The sequence below is a fragment of the Physeter macrocephalus genome, chromosome 10, assembly GCF_002837175.3.
Source record: "Physeter macrocephalus isolate SW-GA chromosome 10, ASM283717v5, whole genome shotgun sequence".
NCBI lineage: Eukaryota > Metazoa > Chordata > Mammalia > Artiodactyla > Physeteridae > Physeter > Physeter macrocephalus.
The window spans coordinates 85,291,854-85,317,362 of NC_041223.1; the positions used below are offsets into that span (position 1 = coordinate 85,291,854).

At 42.2% G+C, this 25,509-nt stretch overlaps 1 protein-coding gene across 4 annotated transcripts in view; it reads right to left on the reverse strand.

The window, feature by feature from the left end:
* The window catches only part of COL12A1 (collagen type XII alpha 1 chain), a 116,053-nt gene that overhangs the window by 50,064 nt on the left and 40,480 nt on the right, over positions 1-25,509 (reverse strand). For 3 of the 4 annotated variants that reach the window (XM_055087661.1, XM_055087657.1, XM_055087659.1), the window contains 21 exons: positions 23,749-24,015; positions 23,092-23,284; positions 21,888-22,009; positions 19,933-20,082; positions 19,732-19,851; positions 19,469-19,633; positions 18,744-18,890; positions 16,361-16,500; positions 15,713-15,842; positions 13,641-13,783; positions 13,186-13,315; positions 11,728-11,868; positions 10,507-10,632; positions 7,570-7,709; positions 7,189-7,321; positions 7,063-7,089; positions 6,236-6,378; positions 3,505-3,634; positions 2,968-3,107; positions 2,120-2,249; positions 764-906 (listed from right to left, as the gene is read on the reverse strand). In XM_055087661.1, the coding sequence (XP_054943636.1) occupies positions 764-906; positions 2,120-2,249; positions 2,968-3,107; positions 3,505-3,634; positions 6,236-6,378; positions 7,063-7,089; positions 7,189-7,321; positions 7,570-7,709; positions 10,507-10,632; positions 11,728-11,868; positions 13,186-13,315; positions 13,641-13,783; positions 15,713-15,842; positions 16,361-16,500; positions 18,744-18,890; positions 19,469-19,633; positions 19,732-19,851; positions 19,933-20,082; positions 21,888-22,009; positions 23,092-23,284; positions 23,749-24,015 (2,960 nt within the window). The remainder of the gene's footprint in view (positions 1-763; positions 907-2,119; positions 2,250-2,967; positions 3,108-3,504; positions 3,635-6,235; positions 6,379-7,062; positions 7,090-7,188; positions 7,322-7,569; positions 7,710-10,506; positions 10,633-11,727; positions 11,869-13,185; positions 13,316-13,640; positions 13,784-15,712; positions 15,843-16,360; positions 16,501-18,743; positions 18,891-19,468; positions 19,634-19,731; positions 19,852-19,932; positions 20,083-21,887; positions 22,010-23,091; positions 23,285-23,748; positions 24,016-25,509) is intronic. The other variant, XM_055087658.1, reaches the window with a different exon arrangement.

A 25,509-nucleotide genomic window follows, 5' to 3' on the forward strand; every position in this document is an offset into this window, starting at 1 on the left:
ACCCCGACCACCCCCCCCCCCCACACACACACACACTGGTAAAACAGAGAGCTACTCCGTGCAATGGCTAAGGGCAGTACTGTCTGAACGTGTCCTACCATACACGGGGACATACAAATCAATATTCTTACAGAACACATCTATCACTCCTCATTTGTTTACCTTTGTTCATCGTCATTGTTTATTTTGGTAAAGACTTGTAAATTAAATTAGTCTATAAATTTACTTTCCCATAGGTGTTCTATCCCTTGTCAAATTAGTAATTTCTGATCTCAAAATTATTAATCTACTTAGAAAACTGCAGAGTACTACGAATTGAAGATAGACTGGGCAACTTGTTAAGAGCCAATGAAGGCAAACTTTAAGGTATTTTCATAACAAAGATGTGTATGTTACCACAAAAGCCCATACTGACAAGGTCTAGCAATGATTTGCATTCACTACTGGGGCTTTTAACTTATGTAGCTAATTCGCATGTTTCCAAAATTCATTTTTGCTAACTAACCCTATAGTTAATACACCTACTTTAATTCATCAAAAGCAATCATTTAAGCCTTTACACATGGGCATGCCCGTGGCTTGCATCCTCACAGGCAACCAAACAGGACACAAACTTGAGACTAAGCTCATCAGGAAAGGAAGTTTCCAGGAGACCCGGTACCACACCAACTGACTTATTGTTCCGGGCCAGCAACTAGAGCAGGAGGCACAGTAAAATCTACAGCATTCTTCTGTCGAGCTCTACGACGACAGCATGACTTACAGATTCCGAGGGTCTCGGGCCAGCCAGGGGCGAATACACGACGCGGTACTGCTGCACCGGCCCTGGCGCTGAGTCCCAGCGAACGTCCAGGCTGTTTGGCGTTGGATTGTACACTTGGACGTTTCTTGCCAGCCCTCTCACCACTGAGGAAAGAAAAGCCAACACCTATTTCTTACGTCTGTTTATGTATGTCCAGCTTTTGCTATCACTTCTCCAAAACTTCTACTCTGAAACAGGAGAAAATACTGTCCTCCTTAAACTTCTAACTGTCTACACACAAAAGCAGATTAAAATTCTCCAAATCCAAATGTAGTCAAAAGTAGCCAACTATGTCCTTGGTCTGTATGGAAGCAAAGTTGCTGCCAATAAAAACAAGCTAGTAAAAGTACAATGATAGCACTGGGTTGGCCATAAAAGAACAAGGGGCAAGGGACAAGAAGCTTCAGTTTTCCAACACAGGTAATGGAGAGATAGAGAAGAGGATTTTATAGCTCTGCCTTCTAGGTGAAAACTGACAACACCGATGAAGCCATCTAATTCCATCAGCTGCATTCACCCATTCATTCCTTCTCACTCAACAAAGAGATACTGAATGTCTTCTGTGATTAAAAGAAAAGGCAAAAGGAGGGAGAAAAGATACACTCAGTTCTCAGTTAACTGCCCCAATAGGGACTTAGAAAACATGCAAATTAAACCCATGTATTAACCCCTAACTCTAGTTTAGCCAATAACGTCATCTTTCTAGACCGCTAATCTTTTGCCAAAAGAAGTCATCTGTATTTGCTCTCTTTTAGCCATCAGCAAGTGTATGGTTAAAGCCAAAGAAATATTTATAGGTATGCCCCCAAAGCCTTTAAGCAGTACTAGAAAGAACGGTAAAACCACTATACGCTGGTTTCTCAAGATGTTAATGGCAAATGAAAGCACACAGATTTTCAGCGCCAAACAGCACTTCATCAGCCAACCAGAGAAATGTGCGATCAAGTGATGTGACGAACAGATTTCAACAATTGACACTGCGAAAGCCAATTACAAAACACTGCTTCACACAAATTTATAAGGCACAAAGCAAAGCTCATGAACTTCTGTTCATGAGTGAAACAGAATACTGGTGATTACATACACATTTATAAATCCTGAAATTATCATTTCAGAAGAAGAATGCCATTATCACCTTTTACTTCATGCACTAAAATATTAACAGTTGGTGGTGTTTGGACGGTAAACTATGGGTAATTTTTATGTTTTTGTTCTATCATGAATTTTCCAAATTTTCTTCAATGGGCCTATATGGCCTTTACACGGAAAAGCAAAACGTATCATGAGAAAGCTATATTTTTCTGCCTTCTTACTTACATGTCCTCCCAGTATCGGATGTGCGTCCTCCATCACCTTCAGAATAAACGGGAACTACTGTAACAGTGTATGAGGTATCTGGCTGCAGATTCCTCAGGATGGCATAATTGGTATTCCCAGGGATTGGTACCTAAAGATTTTAATAAGATGTAAAGTATCTGATTTGAAAAACTTGTAAAAGAAATAATACTTCGAATAATATAATACTCAAAATATTAACTCAAGACCAAGTCAAGAAGCAAGTTCTATAATATTGGGATGTGATGATGTGCCCCCAGACGAACTGTTTTAAGAGTTTCTGAAGACTTCTCTACACTCACCCCAGGCTCCCTCTCAGAACGCCCTGGAACGATTATTTCCCCTAGCCCCAACCCCCCCGCAAAAACTCCCTGATCACCCAGGCACAAGACACCAACCTACCACCCTCTGTCAAGTCCTACTAAATGAATAGGAACTTCTTCAGCACTAAGGTAAATCGGTTAACTCTTTTTTTTTTTTTTTAACATCTCTATTGGAGTATAACTGTTTTACAATGGTGTGTTAGTTTCTGCTGTAGAACAAAGTGAATCAGCTATCCATATACATACATCCCTATATCCCCTCGTGCATCTCCCTCCCTCCCACCCTCCCTATCCCACCCCTCCAGGTGGTCACAAAGCACCGAGCTGATCTCCCTGTGCTCTGCGGCTGCTTCCCACTAGCCATCCACCCTACGTTTGGTAGTGTATATATGTCCATGCCACTCTCTCACTTCGTCACAGCTTCCCCTTCCCCCTTTAGGCTCCACCTGGCAACCATTCGGCTACAGCTAAAACACACATGCTTTTTTCCCTACAGGAAATAAGTACCAGTTCCTCCGGGCCGCCTGCCGTGGGTGCGTAGGAGAGCTTGTACTGACGAGGACTGCTCTCTGCGTGGTCCCAGCGAACGTTCAAAGTGCTGGTGGAAGGGTCGTATACTCTGAGGTTCCTCACAGTATACAAAGGTTCTGAAACGCACGGAAAGCACATCACAGTGTGGCCCTGACAACCCAGCACGCACAAAACGCAGGTTCACTGATGTCTCCCCGCCCCACAAGTATTTGTGGAAGTCCTGAATAAGTGAAAGAATGCCTGTGATCATCTGACACGTGTCTCATCTCTCCAGAGAGATTTTGGCCCCTGAGCCGTTTTTGTTTGTTTTATCCTAGAAAGTAATAAACGTCTTTCTCCTTGAACAGAGACAGATGTCTCCAAGTAAGGATATTAAAAACAATTAAGATCATGATTAACAGGCATTTTCAACGATTAGCAAAAGGCTGTGTCACCCCAGGGTTTCCAGAGAAAGATGTGATTCCATGCCCATGAACGTTATTTTAAAAGCCGTGGGAGTCTGGGTTCACTTACTGGTTTTGCCCCTTCCTGTCATGCGACCGCCTTCACCATCTGGGTACAGGGAGGACACAGTGATTGAGTAAGGAGTGTCGGGCTTCAGCTTCTGTAGGAGCACGCTGTTTTGCCGTCCTCCTATCGTGGTCTTGAGTAAAACAGGGATAAGTGTGAGCCTTGCTGCTCTCTCCATCTCACTAATCTGTTAGAGAAAACTCTTTCTACAGGGGGAGCTGTCTGAGACCTTTGCCAAGATCTGGAAACAGGTCCCACAGTGAAAGCTGAAAACACATCTTAGGGTATAATTTTAAATGTAAAATATGCACTTTCAATCATATAAAGGATTTTAAGCCTTAAACTGGTGACCTTAAAAAGATATTTCAACTTGCTAGCCGCCAGCATTGTGAAATTTCATCCAAAACGCATTTCACAGATCTCTTCCCCAAAAAGGCATTCATCGTAAGTGAGCTGCGAAGGAACTTGAAGATAGCAAAGAATTGCACCACAGTAGAGGCTCTGCACCATTAAGTATTAGTCTTACCTTTTTACAGGTGTTTTTTATTTGCTTTAGAAACATATTAAAATGATTCAGCGAAAGATCTAAAGCTTTCGGTTCTCGCCCTGAAAAACTGCCCCTCTAACAGCATGAGCTGTGTAAACTACGTGACGGGACCCTCTGCCAGGCCAGACTCAGGATTCCAGCCTTGTGGTATGAAGCTTTTTCAATATCCTCTGATTACAGAGTTTGAAGGTTTTTAATTCATTGCTTAAGGCCATCTAGTTATCTTGCTGAAAGGAAATTTGTATGATTTGTTAACGGTCTACCAAATTCAGATGTTTATGCCCTACTAATTAAAATCGCATGAAAATGGCACGCTGCCCACGAATCCCCATGTGGATGGATGGTTGGCCCAGATGTTTCCCACTTAGCACGCATCCACTCAAGCAGTCTGCGTTTCAGAGAAAACCTCAGTGAAGCACTGTACTTCTCCTCCATATGGGCAAATTGAACCACAGTAGCTAATTCAAACACATTTAGTATTTGAGGTTATGAGAACAAGGTATCAGTGTATTTGATACTTAACAAATCTGCAAGCATCCACTTAGCAGAACTAGCCTCAGGAGGAAGCAGAGTGGTGTGTGCCTGCTTCTCCCATCCAGCTCTCCAAATACGCCAGCCCAGCGTCAGTGATTCATTACTTTGATTATTTCGTAGACTAGCATTAAAATGCAGATATCCTTACGAATAACAGACCTTAAGGGATTATCAGCTAATACTGTACAGAGGACAAGTTTATGAGACTCCTCCTAATTATAACAAACAGCTGAGAAACAGGAAAGGGAGACCCAGGGCAGCAGTTGGATGGTCAGTATCACCAAGAACAGAAATGCTAAGGACAAGCTTTGCCTAAACCTGGCCTGGCACAGGCGAAAGTTCTGTTTCTGCCATTAGAATATCAGTCCATCAAACGTGTCTTGTTTTATATAAAAGCCAGTTGATGACACTTGGTGTTTAGTATACTACTGATAAACTATAAGAAATTCTTAATCCAAATGTATCACACTACCTAAGTCTAGATCTACGGAAACCTCAAGAGAGCAGCTCACAAGAGGACCACTTACTGCACAGGTTCAGAGACCTTCAACCACTGCCAGCATCTACCTCTGCTAACACCTCTAAACTGGGAAGAGGCGGGACCCATTTGCTGGAGCTCAGAGAGTCAGACAAGTAAACGTTAATAACTCACTCTCTCCAAGGCAACATGAGGAAAAATCACAGCCCTCAACAGTCAGCAAAATGCTAGGCCTCACCAAAAGAGGTATTTGCAATAAATCAGAAAGCATCGCCCTATCTGTGTAAAAATCATGCTGCTTCCTGACCCAGGGTAAGGTGTGCAGTTCTGGTCACACATTTCATACAACAAAGCTGAAGAAGGTTCAAAGACAGACAACTAAAGTAAGCAAGGTAAATGGGCAAGGGCTCTGTTAAATACGGGAAGGCTGGGAAGAAAAAGAAGATGAAGGCCGAGTATACAGTCCTACAGTCCCTTCTCAGGAACCTCCATTTGGATAAATAGAAAAGTGATAGGGCTTCCCCGGTGGCGCAGTGGTTGAGAGCCCGCCTGCCGATGCAGGGGACGCGGGTTCGTGCCCCGGTCCGGGAGGATCCCGCGTGCCGCGGAGCGGCTGGGCCCGTGAGCCGTGGCCGCTGAGCCTGCGCGTCCGGAGCCTGTGCTCCGCGACGGGAGAGGCCACGACAGTGAGAGGCCCCCGTACCGCAAAAAATAAAAATAATAAATAAATAAACATTTTTAAAAATAATAATAAAATAAAGTGATAAATAGTATAAGTCAGGTTGAACAGATATCCAGATCTAGAAACATCAGATCTAGAAGATACCTATGACATGCAAAAAACAGAAAAATTAGAATAATGGAAGTTTAGCAGACTCTCAACACTTGACCAAGTTAGAGATGCAAGAAATGAAAATACAAATAGAGTCAAAACTCTAGCTGTCTTCATGGATGACCCATCCTTAATAGTTTTCAAGGAAAACATGAATGCATTCAGGCACATGCCTGATGCTGTGAGGCTCCATCAGGGATGAAGCCAAAAAATTCCATCCCATACAGTAAATCTTGCAACTCTCAAAACAGTAAGTGTGACTAACTAAACACTGGGAGTGACAGGAGTCTGAGGGGGAGAGGGTAGACTCTACCCAAGTCACTTTTATTTCAAAATGAGTTACCGTTTGTTCACTGCCTTCCCCTGCTGAAGGCTGATAGGTGATTCTGTATTTCTGCACACGACCACTAGCAGGATCCCACTTGACAGTCAAGCTGTTAGATGTTGCATTGTACACCTGAAGGTTTCGTGGGCCACTTTTTGGAGCTGAAAAAGGATTGTTGAGAAACAGAGTAAACAAACCGGAGAATGTCTCTCCCACAACTATGCACTGTTCCCAAGGAAATCAAGAGAGCTGTATACTTCTAGGCTTAGAACTAAATTTTTTTTTTTAAACATCTTTATTGGAGTATAATTGCTTTACAATGGTGTGTTAGTTTCTGCTGTATACCAAAGTGAATCGGCTATACATATACATATGTCCCCATATCTCCTCCCTCTTGCGTCTCCCTCCCACCCTCCCTATCCCACCCTTCTAGCTGTTCACAGAGCACCGAGCTGATCTCCCTGTGCTCTGCGGCTGCTTCCCACTAGCTCTGTTTTACGTTTGGTAGCGTATATATGTCCGTGCCACTCTCTCACTTTGTCCCAGCTTACCCTTCCCCCTCCCCGTATCCTCAAGTCCATGCTCTGGTAGGTCTGTGTCTTTATTCCCGTCTTGCCCCTAGGTTTAGAACTAAATTTGACCCCACGGTAAATGATGGTCATTGACTCCTCAACAAATAGTAGCAAAGAGCAAGGTTTTTCGAGAAAGACCTGTTTAAACGAGGTCCCAATCAACACCTTACGATTTAAAAGCAGAAGGCCTGTTTGCAATGGATTTTGTGTTATTTTTTTCATTCATTCATTCATTATTTGGTCATCCGTACAATCAGCAAATTAAATTCTTACCTTGTGTTGTTAAGGGTATCAAACGCACTACAAAAAACAGAATATGGGGAAATATTACGAATATAGGCATAGCTCTATTCCGTTCATTTTAAGATAACAACGTCCTACTGAAGGCTGAACACCTACGTGTGCGCTCGCTGCCAGTCAGGTCGTCGCTTTCTGACTCATCAGGATAAATGGCAGTGACGGAAACTTCGTAGAGAGTGTTCGGGTTCAGGTTTTCAAACACCAGAGTATTCTCGTCTCCATTTAGGATGGTCTTAGGGAAAGAGGAAGAAACAACAAACCCACACAAGGTTAAGTCACCAGCTACATCATGCACTCCACGGCAGCTGACATCATTTAGCCAGATAACTCCTCCTGCTCTGAGGCACGCCATGAGCTCAAAAGTCACTAGTAGGAAAGGATGCTTCTCAGGCAACAGAGGTCATACGCATTTCAAACAAGAGTCCCTGTAATGAAATGCGATCTAAAGAAAGAGAGAGAGAAAAAAAGAGTTAACACTACCTCCATCTTCTCTGTGCTTCCAGAAGGCGCCCAGGTGATTCTGTAGAGAGACACATCAGAAGCTCCGTGATCCCAAGTACCTCTGAAACTCTCTGGTGTTACTTCAGTAATCTGTAGGTTTGTCGGGGCTGGCACGGTGCCTGGCATGAGAAAAGGCAGGACTGTTTTTTGATGTGATCCCCAAACTTAATATAATAAAACTGCCCTGTTCTACTTTAACGGACACGGGAAAACTGGCTGACGACATTGCTTAGAACCAAGTATCTTACCAATTCAGTTCATTTGAAAGTAAACAGGAGAGAGAGCCCCGAAAACCGCAAGCATTTTACGGCTATAACAGACTACTTCTCGTCTATTAAAATGGTGATTTTTTTTTTTTTTTTTTTAAGGTACCGTTTCGTCATACTGTTCTAACACGGTGGTTCTTCATCGTTTCGTCCCTCACGCTCTTTGAGAATCTAAGGGAGACCCTGGACTCTTTTGCACAGCAGTAGAGAAGCACAAACTTTAGCCCATAGTACCAGAGGGTTCACGGACCTTCACGGTCCGTGAAATCTCATGACCTCAGTAATCCACGCATAGGCTTTTCCTGCAGATCACTAACCTTACACACAATGTGAAGCTGACTGTATCAACTCTATTCCGAGACAGGACCAGCCCTGCAGTGCCGATGATGTGGCTGAAATCCCAACCAAGAGCCCTTCTGTTGAGCAGGCACCGCAGCTGGTTTGCGGCACAAGCAATTTGGAACGTCTGACACCAGTTCTGCGCTTTCACTGTCAATGCTTTCTCTATCTCCTGGTAACCAAAGCCAGCTACGCAAAAGCCAGAGACACCAAAAATTTGTTTCTAATGGTTACGATGAAAAGGCCCATTGAGATGATACCACTTTCACAAGCACAACCGCAAAACAAACCAACCATTAAGAGTGCGCTTTGGATGTATCTAAAAGTTCTTAGGAAATCTTAAGGATTAAAAACAAGTATTAATTTAGTATATTAAATGACAGGCTTTTTTTTTTTTTTTTTTCTTTTTTTTGCGGTACGCGGGCCTCTCACCGCTGGGGCCTCTCCCGCCGCGGAGCACGGGCTCCGGACGCGCAGGCTCAGCGGCCACGGCTCACGGGCCCAGCCGCTCCGCGGCACGTGGGATCTTCCCATGCCGGGGCACGAACCCGGTTCCCCTGCATCGGCAGGCGGACGCGCAACCACTGCGCCACCAGGGAGGCCCCGACAGGCTTTGACTAGTCTTTCTTCCTGACTTTTTCTTCCCTTTACTGTTCCTTTGCTTCCCTTTAAATTCCTGTTGTATTTATGAACATCTGTCAGCCTAATCATATGGACAAATATTCATCTCTAGCCACTACGCTTCCAGGAGAGAACGGATGCCAAGAAGGTTATTAAAGTTGCTAAGAGATTTCACATGGTAAGAAAACAGCAGAAGTGCCTACTGTCTGAAGTTAAGGAGGAGGCTGTGAAATTTGACGAGATGCCTGGATCACGTATAGACAGCTGGGCACTGAAGGAGAAGCTTCTGAGCCTCTGGTGAGGGAGTTGCTGGATAGGAAGTAAAGTTCTGGACTATAGCACTGATCCCTCACCACTAGCTTCCTGGGCGAGGCCGGGCAAGTCATTTAAATTCTCTAGACTCCCTGTGTGCTGTCCACCATGGGAGCCACCAGCCACGTGTAGCTACTGAGCATTTGAAATGTGGCATCTGAACTGAGATGTGCTAAAAGTGTAAATTAAGACACACCGGATTGCAGAAAAATGACCACCAAAGCAAATGTGAAATATAAATGATTAGTGTACTGATAAACGTTGAAATGCTAACATTTTAGATACACTGGGCTGAATAAAACACATTATTAAAATTCATTTTTCTCCTTACCTTTTCTATTTTTCTAGAAAATTTTGAGTTACCTCTGTGGCTCCCATTATATTTCTTGGGAACCCTGCTGGCTCTAGACCTCAATTTCTTAACCACCATTTAATTAGGAAATGACGTGCTGAGCACTGAGTGAGAAACTGGAGATTCAAAACTGAGCAAAATAAATATGTTTGTGCCTTCAGGAGGAAGGAGCCAGGGGGAAGTAGAATGGATAGGAAAAGACCAACAGGCAGTAGTAATCGGGTTAAATACTATGGAAGCAGCATGAGAGGGAGAGAAAGTGACCTCCCTTGAGGTGGCCCAGAATGGAGCAGGGGAGATGGGGTCCCTGCAGGTGCCCTGTATTCTTCCACCGTCCCACTGCGGAATCTCCCCTTCCTCTGAGTGCCATGTAACTCACTTTCCTTACACGATCCCATTTGTTGTTGCTTTTTATCTTCACAATGGACTACTACTGAGAGCAAAGATGCTTATATTTTGTTAGCCCTGATAGCACTTTACATAGAGTAAGATCTCAAAAAGAATTGAAAACTAATGCATGCTTTCCAGAGAAAACGTCCAATATGCTTTCTCCCCACCCCCTTACACACACACACACACACACACACACACACACACACCCTGGTTAAGTATCTGGAACATGCATTAGTGACAGTGGCTGGTAGAATAATAGGAAAGAAATTATCATAAAAGGAATGGACATAGAGATAGAAGATGGGAAGAAAATAAGTGACAAACAATCTATGAACCCAAACATTATTAAATTCTGGCAAAAATAACATTAAGAAATGCACAGAGAAATATACTCAGCATTTTGTAATGACCTATCAGGGAAAAGAATCTGAAAAGGAATACGTATATACATGTGCATGTGTGTGTATAACTGAATCACTTTGCTGTACACCTGAAACTAACACAACATTGCAAATCAAGTATACACCAATAAAAAAAATTTTTTTTTAAAGAAATGAAATAACCCAGTTAGTTCAGTGCCACGTGCATGCAGTGTTGTTTTCCAATTATCAATAAAGCGTAAGCACAACTCACGGGTGGTTTCTTGAGCAGTCACTGGGGGAGACTCTCCCTCATCATATACCGCAGACACGCTGACTGTGTACCGGGTTTGTGAGAAGAGGTCTTTAAGAGGTGTGCTGGCCTGTGACCTGTCCACCTCTACCTACAATAGAGCAATGGAACTATTTTTACAAAGTTTAATTTTGACATCTCTCTGTTGTTGGCTATATCTCTCAGCACAAGAGCATAAGAATTGTGGTACGAAAAGGAGCAGTGTTTTCCAACTTGCATAAGAGCCCAGGAATTGGAGATCGTTTAAAATGTTTCCAAAGTGGAAAAAAAATGTATGGACTGAGCTGTATCTGGCATTAGTGTCTGGTAAATGATGACTGTCCAGGAATTCAATCAACCTAACCGTTTCCCCCACCTCCCCGTCTCCCTTTGAATCACTGCGCGATTTCTTTCGGAAAAATTCTCCCGTGCATTAGCTGATTAGACCCACTGGTCACTGTACTGCTTTTGACATTGAAACCCAGAATGAAGTGAGTGTGTGCACAGGTATAGATTAGCTTGTGTACAATCCAAATGACCAGCACAGTCTGTAACTGGGTGCTTAGAGAAACAATGTGTAGCTTCCAAAGGTGCCCCTGAGATTCTCACAGTAATGCCCCTTCAGGCAAACAGAAGTTTTAAGCCCAAGCGCTGGTGAAGCTCGTCAGTCTGCTTCCACTTTGAAGCAGGTTGTCACGGAAATAGCTCTCCATCTCAGCATCGTCTCAAAAATGCTCAAAGCCAAAGGGACAATCCTCTGACATTATATTCCTGTTTTCTCTCTGTCCTGCTCAAGTGTCCTATCTTCCCATTCCCTGACAAACTCCCCCTCTTCTGTCCTGCATCCCCTTGCTAGCTTTCATTTTTAGAAACATTATTGTGACATTTTTTAGTAATTCGTAGAAAGCAGAGCACCATATTAAGCATCTGGAGGAGAGCGAAATGCCATCTAGATTCTCTAACTCTTTATCTGCAAAGGGATGATGTCTTTAGGATTAATATCACACAGCAAAACACTTCTAAGCTAAATGCAAGACAGTCCAATATATTATCCATATTCAAATAGTGCTCTGTAAATGTATAACGTTTCCAACACTACGTTCATAAAGTGACAAGTATTCAAAACACGTTATACTGGTTTAGATTCTTCTGTTAAACCTACTGGGACTAAACAAATCTTTCTAAACCCCTTCTAATCTCAACCTACCTCCTTGGCATCCTCTTCTGGTGTCTTGTAGCGAACAACGTATTTACGCACTTTTCCAGGTGCAGGTTCCCATAAGACGTTCATGGTGCTGTGAGTCACGTCTCTGAGTTTCAGACCTCGAGGACTGGGCAAAGGCACTGGAAAAGCATGAGAAATTAGGGCCAGATGTGGCTCTCAGCCAAAAAGCTCTAAAGCATCCACACAAGCTTTCAAGAAGTTGTTTGGAGAAAACTTAAAGGTGTGCAGCAAACTAACTAAACCAATTGCCTATGATGATAAAAGCACTTTGATTCTACCAGGTACAGCCGAATTCTTCTTAAGGAGGCTTTTTAAAAACAGGATACATTTAAATTTCTATCACAACTCTAACTTCTCATTTATATGTTAACTTCCTCCCACTCTATTTAAATAAGCTCTTACTTGTTGCTCAGCTGTAATAAATCATAATTCACCATACATGTACAGCTCATGTGTCTTTATCAGATATTTAAATCGGTTAAGAAAGAAATCAAAATGAGTCATGCTTCCTGAGGAACGTGATAGAAAAACAAATGGTTACAAGAGTGAAGCATGAAGATGAGCCGAAATTAAGCAACCAATAAGCTTACAAGAAAACCCACAGGAGCCCAAACGGTTAGAAGAAAATCCAAATGACAAATTTTCACCAGGTCAAACAAAGCTTTACCTTCCAAAGGACAAGGAGGAGGATAACTAATGGAGAGATTTTCTCTCGTTATATGAGACGCATCTCACTCTCTCGAGCTGCCTCTTTCACCAACTTCCTTTGTCTCTCCTTTCAAGTCTGTACATCTCTCTTCCTGAATCTCTGTCTCCACTTCCATGTTTCTGCGCCTCCATTCCTTCAATGCTGTCGTCTCTCAGCCCCTCTCTGTGCCCTCTCCTCCCCTACCGCTGCAGTCTAGCCCCACATCCAAATCCATAGCCGCATTCGTCTTTCAGCCCACGATGACCCGGGTCCCCTCGCCCAGCACTCCCAGAACATGTCTCCATGCCTGGCTAGCTCCCCGCTCTCCCCACCTGCCGTCAACCCACTGCCGCAAACCACCAGCTCCAGATAGGATCCGACATATGAAAGATGATTATATACTATATTTCATGGATCTACAGCAATATGGATTGCAAGATGCACCGTAATTTCATGTTCTATTCCCTGACTGACACCTCACCAAGAGCAATTGTTAAGACACCACTGACTGTAAGATACATCTCAAAATACGGGAAAATAAATGTGAATCTTACAATCAATTTAAGATGCTGCCGTAAGTCCAGACATAACCTTACTTCTCAAATTAGATTGCCATAAGTAATAACCCTACAACTGACACACAAATTATCGAAATTATCGTTAGCACGATCGGGTGAAAGAGGAAAAGCCTAGGGAGCGTGTTGTATTCGCAGCAATAAGGGAAGAAGGAGAACTGGCGACGTCTTACAGGTGACCTCCCTCGCGGTGAAGGGGTCGCTGGTGAGGTCGTGAAGGGCGGCCTGGACCGTGACCGCGTACTCAGTGTTGGGGAAGAGGTCACTCAGCTGCACGTCGGTCACTGTCGGCTCCACGCGCATCTGCCGATGGACACGCCGAGGGGAGACAACACATTCAAATTAAACGTTTCCACTAACAGGGGATGGACAATTACACCAATCTGTGACTGCTAGATTTTCACACAACTCTGATTTTGCATTTCTCTGCCCTGCATTTCCTTTCTCATGCTGAAGTTTTTTTTTTTTTTTTTTTTAGATTCGTCCCAGGTCAAAAATCTAATCTTGTGTTTTTCTGTTTTGGGTGTAAAGTTATAAATGAGTTCGTGAGTAACTGCCCCTTAATGGGGACTCTGCAACCGTGAAAGTCCCAGGAAGACCCAACAATAAAGAAACAAACGCCTCCCACCTCTTTGGGTTTGGTCGGCTCTGTGGCGTTGATGGGTTCGTAGGACAAGGCGTAGCCAGTAGCGCCCCCCACTGGCTGCCACTGCACACGCATGGTGGTCGAGCCAATGTCGTAAATGTTCAGGCTGACCACGGGTACCGGCACTGTTGAAATGTAAAAGAAGACATCAGTCTAGTTCCTGTCAGTCTACTCATTTTTCAATCGTTTCCTACTTATTGATGTTTGTATATGCTAAATAGAAAATAGGTTGCTGTGAGAAATCGATGAGAGTTAATATAACCCTTTCCTCTCCCCGCGAAAACCCAATCTCATTGTTTATCGCCACCTCATACTAGGACTGCATGTGACAACTATTTCATAGAGCAAAGAAGTTTAAGTGTAAAATGGCATTCTAGAGAGTTCATGTGGAAGCCAAAACAGAGACCAGCTTCCCGAGATTTCAATCTCCTTTTCCGGAACATCTGTAAGTTGACCATTTTCATTCTTCAACCATAAAACTTCATCAGTTCCTGCCTTGTTTCATCTTTAAAGTTAGCAACCCCAGTGGAAAAAGAGTTTTGTTCCTAATAAGTCCAACAAAAGCTCTGGAATTGAGTCCCACTGAACCAATCTGGCTCCTGTGCCCATTCCTAAGACAATCACCCTACAGAAACCACAAGACTTGAGAGTCAGGAAGAGGTTTCTTTTTTTTTTATTTTTTTTTTATTGGAGTATAACTGCTTTACAATGGTGTGTTAGTTTCTGCTTTACAACAAAGTGAATCAGTTATACGTATACATATGTCCCCATATCTCTTCCCTCTTGCGTCTCCCTCCCTCCCACCCTCTCATTTTCCTTTTTCAAAAGTTTTAAATGAGAGTGCCATCTATTAATAAGTGGGACTTAGGGGATTCTTCAGAAAGAAGATTAGCCCATGAGGCAGAGTAAAAGGCTTACTGCCTTCTCCCCACTTAACACCTACAGAGCTTTCTATTTTTTGTCCTAAGATGGAGTTTAAAGTTTTAAGGAATTAGCAGATTAACCCTGCCCATTATGAGATACATTATTTCCCACCTCTGATGGTCTAAAATAAAGGGAAATAAGAGAAGAGATAAAGACCTAAGGGACTGAGCAGTAAGTAGAGGCGATTCAGTGACGCCCACCCCTGCCTCGTGTAAGAGGCCTCCCTTCTTCCTGGAGCCCAGCCGCGAAGATGGGAGAAGGAAAGAGTATTTTCATATGGCTTCAGAAACCCTACCAAGAACAGGAGTGAGGAACATCCTTCCCCAAAGCTCTACTCAAAGCCAAAGCCCTTAGAGCTTCTCCAGTAAAGGCCAGAGTCCAAAAGTCAGTAAAAAAAAAAAAGGGGGGGGAGCTCTCACTGCCAGCAGGAAGAACTGAGCCGGGTCACTCCTGCAAGCTGCTCTTCCAGGTAATCTGAGTCCCACTCCCCACATGGTATCTTCCCTTAAGAAGTGGATAACTGTTAAAGGTACTTTTCCCTCTAAGATAGCTCAGACCATGACTACCCAGCCAGGTCCCATGATGGCAGGAGCAGCCAGTAAAAGCAGAAAACCACAGAGTATTTATTGAGGACCTGCAGGGAGTGCGCATTCAGTAAATATGTGTTGAATGGATATCGAATAAAGGAATGGTTCGGAAGGCTGACAGAAGTCCCACACGGTACAAATGAACTTATTTACGAAACACAAATAGACCCACAGATCTAGAAAACAAACTTATGGTTACCAAAAGGGAAGCGGGGGGAGGGATAAATTAAGAGGTTGGGATTAACACATACACACTACTATATATAAACTAGATAAATAACAAGGACCTACTGTATAGCACAGGGGACTCTACTCAATATCTTGTAATAACCTATAAGGGAAAAGAATCTGAAAAAGAATGGATACGCATAACTGAATCACTTTGCTGTGCACCTGAAACTAACACAACGCTGTAAATCAACTACATTTCGATAAAAAATTTTTTTAAAAGAACACACAAAAAAATCCCACAAGGGCTGTCACCTCTTTATCTTAAAAAATAAAACAATGAGAAGATTTTTTTTTTTTTTAAATCTGACTTACAGGTTTTTTCTGTGCCCTTCAGAGGTTCGCTGTATTCATCTTCTACCACAGAATACACATTAACAACATACTCAGTTTCAGGCTTCAGATCTTTCAGTACTGTGCTACTTTCCAATCGGCTCACATAAAACTAGGGGAAACATTTTAAAAAGAATAACAACTTATGTTAGAATCACTTCCCTCTTTTCTCCTATAATTGTGAAGTAGTTAACTACAATGAGCTTAGAAATTATATTGTAATGAGACCGTTGTCTTTTGGTTTTGGAAACCACCCGATTACAATGAGATCTTGGACAATTCATACAGTTTATTCTCGCAGCTGTTGTTTCCTTATTTGTAAAATTAGTGGGTAAAACCAGAAGGTCTTCAATGTTCCCTTCCTACTCGATGATTCTAATATAAACTCATGGATAAATTAAGCATCCTCTTAATCCTTAATTAAAAGTACTTAATTAAAAACCCATAAGAAAGTAAGCAAAGCTCTTTCCCTCTAGTTAAGCCCAAATGGAAGTGCTTGCCTAAATGGAGAGCGCCATCTTGGACTCAGTTCTGCCCCCTCCATCTCCCCAGCATTCCTCTCAGAGCCCGAAGGAGGAGGACCCAACCTCAGGACCAGGAAGGAGTGGATCGTAGTTGTTGCCTACTCACTTCTTGCCGTTTCCCTCCAGAAACTGGGTAGTATTCCACCTTATACCTATCCACACTGTCAGAAGGAGGCGTCCAGCTCACTCTCATAGAACGATGGGTCTGCTCAGAAATAACTAGGTTGGAAGGTGCTTCCAAGTCACCTACACGTGGAAATGAAGTACATACACTTTTTTCATTATTCTAGCAAGGCGATGACATTTAAATTTGCTTGCAATGGTATTCCTCTCCCTGTTTCAAGCTTTCACGTGTATTCTTTCACATGCTGAGAAGTTACGGTAAATCAGCTTAGAGGCCCAATACTCATACGTCCTCTCTGAATGGGTGGCCAACGGGCGCTTCAGCCTCAGGAAATTCAAACCTGAGCTCATTATTTTTCATGAAAAGTCGCTCCCCCTCTTCCTGAAAGCACCACAGTTTATCAGTCACCTAGACTCAAAACCTCTGACTCAGCCTTGGATACTTGCTCTGGTCTCTAACCTTGTACATATACCAGTAAATGACACCATGAGTTGTGACACCTCCACTGCCTTTATCACTCTTGGCACCACCCAAGTTCACTGCCCTCATTATCATATTGACTATTTATATTCATGTCTTATCTCCATAACTATAAGTTACACTCTGTGAAGACAGAATTGGCTTCTTATTCATGTTTAGTTCCTTTACAAGATCTAATTCAGTGGTACGAGAAGCTAACCACTTTCTCACTCAGGAGACAGGAGAAACCACCAAGTCTTCTAAAATTCGGGAATATCCTATCTCTGTTCATAAGTATAGGTGAAATGACTGATACAGAAAAATATTTGGAATAAACGTCAATGAAAATAGAAATATTAGGCTCATTAGGACCGTTAGAAAGATGTTCCAAATAATAATTATACGGGAACTGAGGCAGTGACTCTGTGAGCATGGCAAATCATTCTCATATAAACTCTTTCTACTTTCTTTGTAAGCCAAAGCTGAGAAAAAGAATTTCCATTCTTAGCATCCTAACCTTTACTGTACTTGGGTCATAATCAAGCCTACAAAATTATCAAGCAATTTTACTGTCTGGGAAACTAAATGAATGCAACTATTACGTAGCTGATGTAAAAAAAAATAAAGAAAAAGAGATAAAAGATGTTTTCATCCCCACTCAAAATTCTCTCCAACTAAATAAAACCACAACTCTCTCAGCTAATCCAGAGCCAGATGCCTACAAATTCTGGATTCTTGGCTGGTCTGTTTCTCCTGGGAAAAGGTCAGTCTATTGTTCAAAATCCAAAAAGAAAATCTGCAAAGTTTTGGAGACAGAAATGCAAGAAGGAACATTCAAATAAATGTATCCTCAGTATCCAAAGCATGTGAAACATTTCTACCACTTTATTTATTAAACTCATTCCAACTTTCCAAAACCAGAATAAATTAGCGAAAGGCAACCTTTACCAGAATCTACATGTATTTAAAAGAAACTTTTCTCTTACAATAAGAACCATAGTTTTTATCATTAGTTTTCCAACAACCTTCAATTTGGTGCTTACCATGTTTTGCCCTGTGATTTACACAGGTTGTAATCGTTTTATACCACTCTTTGTCACTAAAAATTCACTTCCATAATTTGATTTCTAAATCTTAATTCCTTATCAATAGCTACCTTTTTTCAAGGACCTCTCAAAATGTCTTTACCCATTTGGCCTTGAGTAAGTAACTGAACTCCTCTAAATCTGTTTCTTCAGTGGTAAAGAGAGATGATATCCTTTCTAAAAGTCCAAATTCTACAATTGTAATTTGTCTTTATATTTAGAGGTTACAAGTGCAAAGTATCAAATGGGATCATCTGTAGTTGGGGCAAAGCAAATCATATATAAGACCCCTCTTCCATTTCTAATCAAAAACAAAAGGCAGCAAACTTTAGAAAATAGAAGTCTGGGAACAGCCATTTAATAGTTAGGTAGAGTGAAGATGCTTTACCAGAGAACAGATATACAGCAGGAAAGAAAGCATCTCTCTTTCTTCCCCAATCTCACTGGTGTGTGTGTGTGTGTGTGTGTGTGTGTGTGTGTGTGTGTGTGTGTGTGTGTGGTGCGGGCACATAGAAACTAAACGTATCCTCAAATAAGCTAGAAGTCACGTACAGTCTGATGCCATCAGAAAAAAACCAGGGACTAAATCAATGATTCTCAGCTGGAGGAAGTATTCTCCCCAGCAGACATCTGGCAAATTCTGAAGATATTGTTAGTTGTCATGACTCAGGGGATGCTACTGGTATCCAGCGGGAAGAGTCCAGGGATGAGGCTAAACGTCTCACAATGCACAAAAGAATCCACTTCCTCCATCCTAAAAAGACTTATCTGGACCAAAATACCGGCAGTGCTGAGGGTGAGAAACCGTGGGCTAGCCTCACCTGGACCTTTGACGCTGTTACACAAGTTGACGACGAGGTCATCCACGATCCCGGAGAGGGACTCAAAATCCGCCACGTGGTGCGCGTGGGTGTCATCGGGGTCCGTTGCAATCATCTTTAACTCGACTTCGTCAGCATTTTTAATACCTTGGGAAACATGGACAAACACAAGTTAAAAGCACGTCTCAGAAAAAAAATCACTGGAACAAAGCAGATATTTCATGGGCTGCCCTTACATAGTCAATGTTAACTAGAATGCATATATGATTTTCCTGAATAACAAAATGATTACATATAGAAAATAGAAACAAAAAAAGTAATATCAACTAAAGGCTATTTTGTTTAGCTTCTTCTAAACGCTTCTAGCACTGACTCCCCACCAGAGAAGTGTCTCTTCGGTGCTTTTTCTGGAAAGTGAAATAATGGATACCAAAAATAAACATGGTGCTGTGGAAAACCAGACACGAATGTTCCTGAACCCTAGGAACAGTACATCTGTCCTCTTGGTTCATTATTACTCTCTTCCAAGAAGCCATGCAGCTTCGCCCCGTTACGAGGAAAAAAAGAGAAACATGAATGAACTTCCTGGTACGTTGTTTTGATAAATAATGTGATAGGGCAAGTGTGTCCGTTTTTCCGTGCTTCAGAAAATATCTTTAACTCCAAAACTATCCTCGGCGCATTTGTCACCCCTGGGGGGCGTGGCAATTCTCGTCCACGCTTACCAACAGCAAACAGTTCCACGCCTTCATCCTTGAGTTTTTTGGAAGGCGCCTCGACGTCATCTTGTGATTTTCCGTCCGTGATGAGAACGCCGATTTTTCGAGCTCGAGGCCTCATGCCGGCCTGGGTCTTGAAGCTCTGCTGGCGAATGAAATTCAAAGCCATGCCTAGTGGGATTGTTAAAACAGAATCAGTCACGTCATCGCTCAGCCACAAGCTTTGGCCGAAAGCAAGAGCTGGCAGCGCGCTGGAGCATCTGGCTCACCTGTGAGGGTATTGCCTCCTTTGTAAGGTAGGTTTGCCACAGCCTGCAGCAAGCTCTTCTTGTCTTTGTGAGCATTTAGCTGCCACTCTGTTCTGGGGTCCCCGCTATACTGAGCAAGGGCTAAAAGGACACCATTGGCATTAGCATATGTAAGAGAGCACGATGGAGACGTCTAAATGCCTTCAATGTTGTCACACCTACCAATCTGTACTCTTTTGGGGCCAATCTCAAAGACTTCCGCGATACGAGAGATGAAGCTCCGGACAATTTTAAAATTCGCCCGGCCGATGCTCCACGATCCGTCCACCAGCAGCACGATGTCTGCTTCAGCCCTGGTGAGACACTCCATCCCTGACACGGCAACCATGAGACAGCACAGAGTAAGGAGGACGCTCTTTGTCGGGTAACTTCCTAGCCAGCCTCTGCCACCCCCTGGGGGCTCAGGGTCGCCTAACTGTCTCAGTTCCGCGGCTCAGCGATGTAATTTGGAGTTGAAGCCTTTGAAAACATGTCCGTACGATTTATTAACCTCAAATAAGAGTCATGGGAACCATCCATCCCTCCAATAATTATTTCAGTGGAAGATCTTTCCTGCATCTTTGACTATATTTCTGGCCGCAATCATAGAACACGGAGACTTAAACCGTCATCGTAAATCTGAATGAGCTCACAAACCCAAAAGGTAAAATATGTAAGTGGGAATGTGCAGCCATCTAACTAGAAGACAATAATCATTTTAATAGAACTTTTAATGTGATCTAGATTGGATGTTGCATTTTTCTAAATATTCAACGGTCATTAGCAGACAAGTATGAGATGAACTGTTAAAATGTGTAAGCTAGAAAAAGTTTCAGTGAGCCAAAAGTATCTTTTAAATTAATTAAAGCCCCCAGTATTACATATGTTATGAAGGATTCGGCACGTAACTCTTAAAATTAGAACTTTTTGAAGTAAAGATACAGTGTTTAAAAATCTGGTAGCTATTATTTAGTTTTTAATTATTTAACTTAATCATCTACTATGTATAACCATCAGTTAGATACAGCTGGTGAGGTCTGCACATTTAAAAAATCAAGAGAGAAGGAAGACAATCTCGAAAAAAGATACAAACAAGTATACAGATTGAGAGCTGCAGAGACCACACGCACAAACACTGATATAAAGCTAGGGTGCTTTGGAAAGAGAGAATTATCCCAATATCCTCAGTGCACAAGCTACAAAATAAAAATATAAGTCAGTTAATTAGCATCATCGTAAGAGAAACAATTGAACATTAACGCAAAACAGCAAGAGTTGACCCTTTCACTTCTTTTATCCACATCCATGTTTTCAAATGCTTTCTTTTCCAGGAGCTCATGTTACCAGCTACAAATTTTTCAATTTCTTGCCATGTTAGCATCTGATCTTTATGTTACAAAACAACAACAACAACAACAACACAACAAAAAACTCACTGAGAAGGATTCAGTGATACCCATCACACTACAAAGGCGGCACTGTGTACTGGACGCTCCATCAGGAATTAGGATTCCCAAGTACTATTCCAAGCACCTAAGCCTTTACAAGTCTGCTCCTGATCTGCCAAGACCTACTCTTTGTTAGCAAATGATTAAAATATTTAGAAGCAAACTCTACCCACCACCCTCACCTGGAAGAATGTTCAAAACGAGCTTCATGCGTATCAAAGCTGTAGTCGTGGCAGGAGCAGAAAAGTACGAGGGCTTTATGTCACCATTTTGCTTCCCAAGTCTAAGTTGCCCACCTACTTACGGAACCCAGTGCTGCTTGTTCAGCCCAGATAAATCATTTTTACGATTACTTTAACAAAATAAAACTGCATTTTAATCATGAGAAAGAGATTAAAGATAATGTATATTAGAGATTAAAGATAATGTATATTATCATTGTAAAATCTCAACTTTAAATAATACAGTACTATGTAACTAATGCAATGCTGACAAGAAAGCCTCAAAAAATGCTGGCAAAAGTGTGCTTAGCTGGATCTCTGAAGAATTTTTTAAGTATGTGTTACTGAAATAAATTTTAGTGTAAAATTTAAGAGTCAATTTTCATGGTATGATTCACCTAACAATTCATATTTGAAAAAAGTTGCAAAATACTGACTTTTCCCAGGGGAATGTAACTCAATTTCTTACCAGCGGATAAAACTGGCATTACAGTTGTGTCAGAGAGAGTTGTCATTTCTTGTCCAACAAGTGGTGAACTTTCTCCTCCATCAAACATTCCAAAAACATTTACTTTATAGGTGGTACCTGCCCTGAAATGTTAAAATATATAGTCTGTATGCATAATAACCTCAAGTGGTAGCTTTTTTTTTTTTTTTGCTTTGTTATAAACATTCAACTTGATTTACAAACTTTCATTCAGAGGAACTTATAATACATAACACTGCAGAAGAAGGAAACTAATTTCCATCCCATTCTAGTTTAAGCCCACACTATGAGGTATCAAGGGAAACTAGCCCGCCAGCACTCCAGAGAATACTAGGGGTTCACGGCACCAATTCCCACCTTGCCTTTCCATTAGAGGTAGAATCCCCACCTTCCCACTGAGCAAGTCAGGGAAGGATCGGACTTTCACTCTTATTGCTTCTAAGTGATGGGCTTTAAGAAAACAATTGAAATGTTGTACTTGCAAGGGAACATAAAGCACCTAGCACAGTGCCTGGCACGTAGGAGGCTCAATAAATTTCATCCTCCCTATTCGGATAAAAGTAAATATCAAGCATTTATACAGGTTTCAATATCGTTGAATGAATCGTTGAAACCAACCAACTTTCCACCAGGCAATGCCCAGCAGCCTGTTCTTCTCACTGTGAAGCACGCTGCTGTCCCAACCGAAACCTCCTTCTTCCCCACCGCCCAGCCTGCAGCAAGAGCTCGCACCAGCCCCCCTTCCCCAATCCTCCCGGCTGAGCCCGAGAGCACAGGCCTGCCCCCTGACTCCTGCAGCCCACCCTGGGAGAGGATGCAGGCTCGTATCTCAGGGTCAGTCACCTGGGCCTTTCCAGAAGGCATGGGGACTCCCACATTTCCAAAAGGCTGGCTGGTGATAAACTGCTTTTGGTGAAATCGTGCAATGTGGATGTTAATTTTTAAAAAGCAGGGTGTTACTGAAAAAACACCATTCCTGACCACTTAATAACAAAAGTCATTAAAAGGGCACAACCGCTCAGGCCTAAAATTTGAGTCTCTGAACCCTAACCTCAACTTCAGCAGCACCAAGCGTGAGAAAGCAACTCTGGCTGATTTCGAACACTCTGCCGGCAAACAGCCACATACGTGATCATGGGTGGAAGGCCCAATCTGTTAACAAAAACGGAATAGAGTTCATTCCTACCTAAGTTCCTCCAAAACAACTGTGTTGTCATATGGTCCAACCACTAACTCCCCCAGTCTTCTGTCATCTCCCGTGGGGTGAAATGTGACCTTGTAACCCTTGACCTCCCCGGGAGCAGGCTCCCAAGTCACCCGGAAGCTTGACATGGTTGGGTCAGATGTTTTGAGGTTTCTGGGTGATTTAAATCGAGAAGCTGTAAAGACAATAGATGTTAAAATATTATCCATAAGCCTAGGCTTTGGAGGGGTTTTTTTTAGCCCCTACAATAATAAGCTGAATTCAAAATATCTAAGTGATATACATGGCAATCATCACAAACAAAATACTTCAAAATACACATTTATAAAAAGGATTAAGTCAGAAAGCACGAGCTATCATACCCAATAAAAATCAGAATAATAGAGTGCTACCCCAGTGGAAGTATAAATAGTACTCACAATTCAGAAGATTAGATTAGCATTAGAACATTACTATGTAGAATCATTTTACCAGGAACTAGATTGGTAAAAATCATATGCTAATTAGGCATCCTACCTCACTATTATAGTGTAATTTATTACAGACTCCATTTTAGACATTTACAAATGAAGTAGATGTATTAAAATCTCCCTTTAAAATATTACACACTTTCCCCAAAGAATTATTATGGTTTTATACCTGTTGTTCCTGATCCTTGCCGAAGCTTTCCTTCTCCCGTCTTGTAAACTGGGAGAACTGTGATGTCATACGTGGTCTGGGGCTGAAGGCGCTTTAACATTGTTGAGGTGACAGTGGGTGACACCTTGGCAACCATCTGTCTCCCGCCCACACGGGGGCGATACACAACACGGTAGTTGACAACTTTCCCAGGTGCTGGTTTCCAGGTAACTCTCATTGTGTTTTCTGTTTCTTCATCCACTTTCAAGGTTTTCGAATCATCGGATACTGCGAGGCGAAAGGAAGATACAATGTATACTGTGCTGAAAGAAAATGTTTATGTCCACCTCCCCATTTATGTGACAAGACGCTATGTGCGGTTTCTTAAATACGTACACTATTCCTTTACTTAGCATTGTGAGCTCTTCTAAGTTCAGGACGGCGTGTGAGCCTAATCTCAGTGAGGTCACAGTGAGATGTTTTCTCTTTAACTGGCTAATAACTAAAAAATGGGAATTCATATTGCAAGGATTTCGTATTTGCATTCCAGAGACTTTAGTAAAGAGAACACCCATCTCTGGAGATGAGCTTTTAGAATTTTTATTATATTTCCATCTGTAAAGAATTCCTGTAGAAATTACAGTGTGCAGAATACTAAAAATCATGAATACGGGGTCAGAAATATTCCTTGAATCTTTTCAGAAAAAAGAACAATGCATAAATGACTAGCCAGAGCGACTGCAGTTAACACCTTATAAGCAGGATCATTTCATTCAGTTCAGTATTCTCAGCATTCAGAGGTCATAAGTATCTTCTAGAGAGAGAGACTAAGCTGAAGGAAACACTGCAAAGAATCATTTTTGATTCTCAAAGAAATTTTCATGTTCAAACAGGCAAGAACCACTTGAAACAACTAAAAAAAAACCTGAAAAACTTTAAAATATATAATGTATACATATATATCAACATTTTTCAGACACTGAACATCAGGCAGCACAGGACCGTGGTCCCTGAGAGAAGAGAAACAAATGAGAAGGGGCTTGATCGTTGCCCTGACTTATTGCTTGGAGAGACTTTCCAGCCTCAGTACAGGAAGGGGGCACCCAGATGAAGCACCCTTAACTGAGGAGGTAGTTTTGTGAGTCCGGGGAGTCCAAGGCACTTGGAACTGGCAGAGCAAAGTCCTGTAGAAATGGTGTTACAGAGAAAAAGCTCCCCAAATCAGCAAAAGTTCCTCCTTGAGTCTTCAGCCCAGTGCTACTCAGTGCATATGAATGAGGAAACTACCCCAAACCAGGGAAAGAACCACCTAAAAAAAGCAGGGGGAACAGTTCCCGAAGTTTACGCAGGGTCAGAAACGCTCCCCCTTGCCAGAGTAAAAAACCTCGAAATTCTCAGAACATCATGGAGAATACTAAGGAGGTTATTGCCCCAGTAGTGGAGCAAAATTAGCCCTCAACTAGAGGTTGCTCTGGTCTAGCTCTAACAGAGTTTTAAAGAAAGCTTCAAAAATATCAAACTGTCTCCAAGTGAGTTAGCTGCAAGGCTTAAGCATACTGATAAGAACATAAAAATATCTGACACCCATGTACCTACCACAATGTTCATTGCAGCTCTATTTACAATAGCCAGGACATGGAAGCAACCTAAGTGTCCATCGACAGATGAATGGATAAAGGAGATGTGGCACATATATACAGTGGAATATTACTCAGGCATAAAAAGTAACGAAATTGAGTTATTTGTGGTGAGGTGGATGGACCTAGAGTCTGTCATACAGAG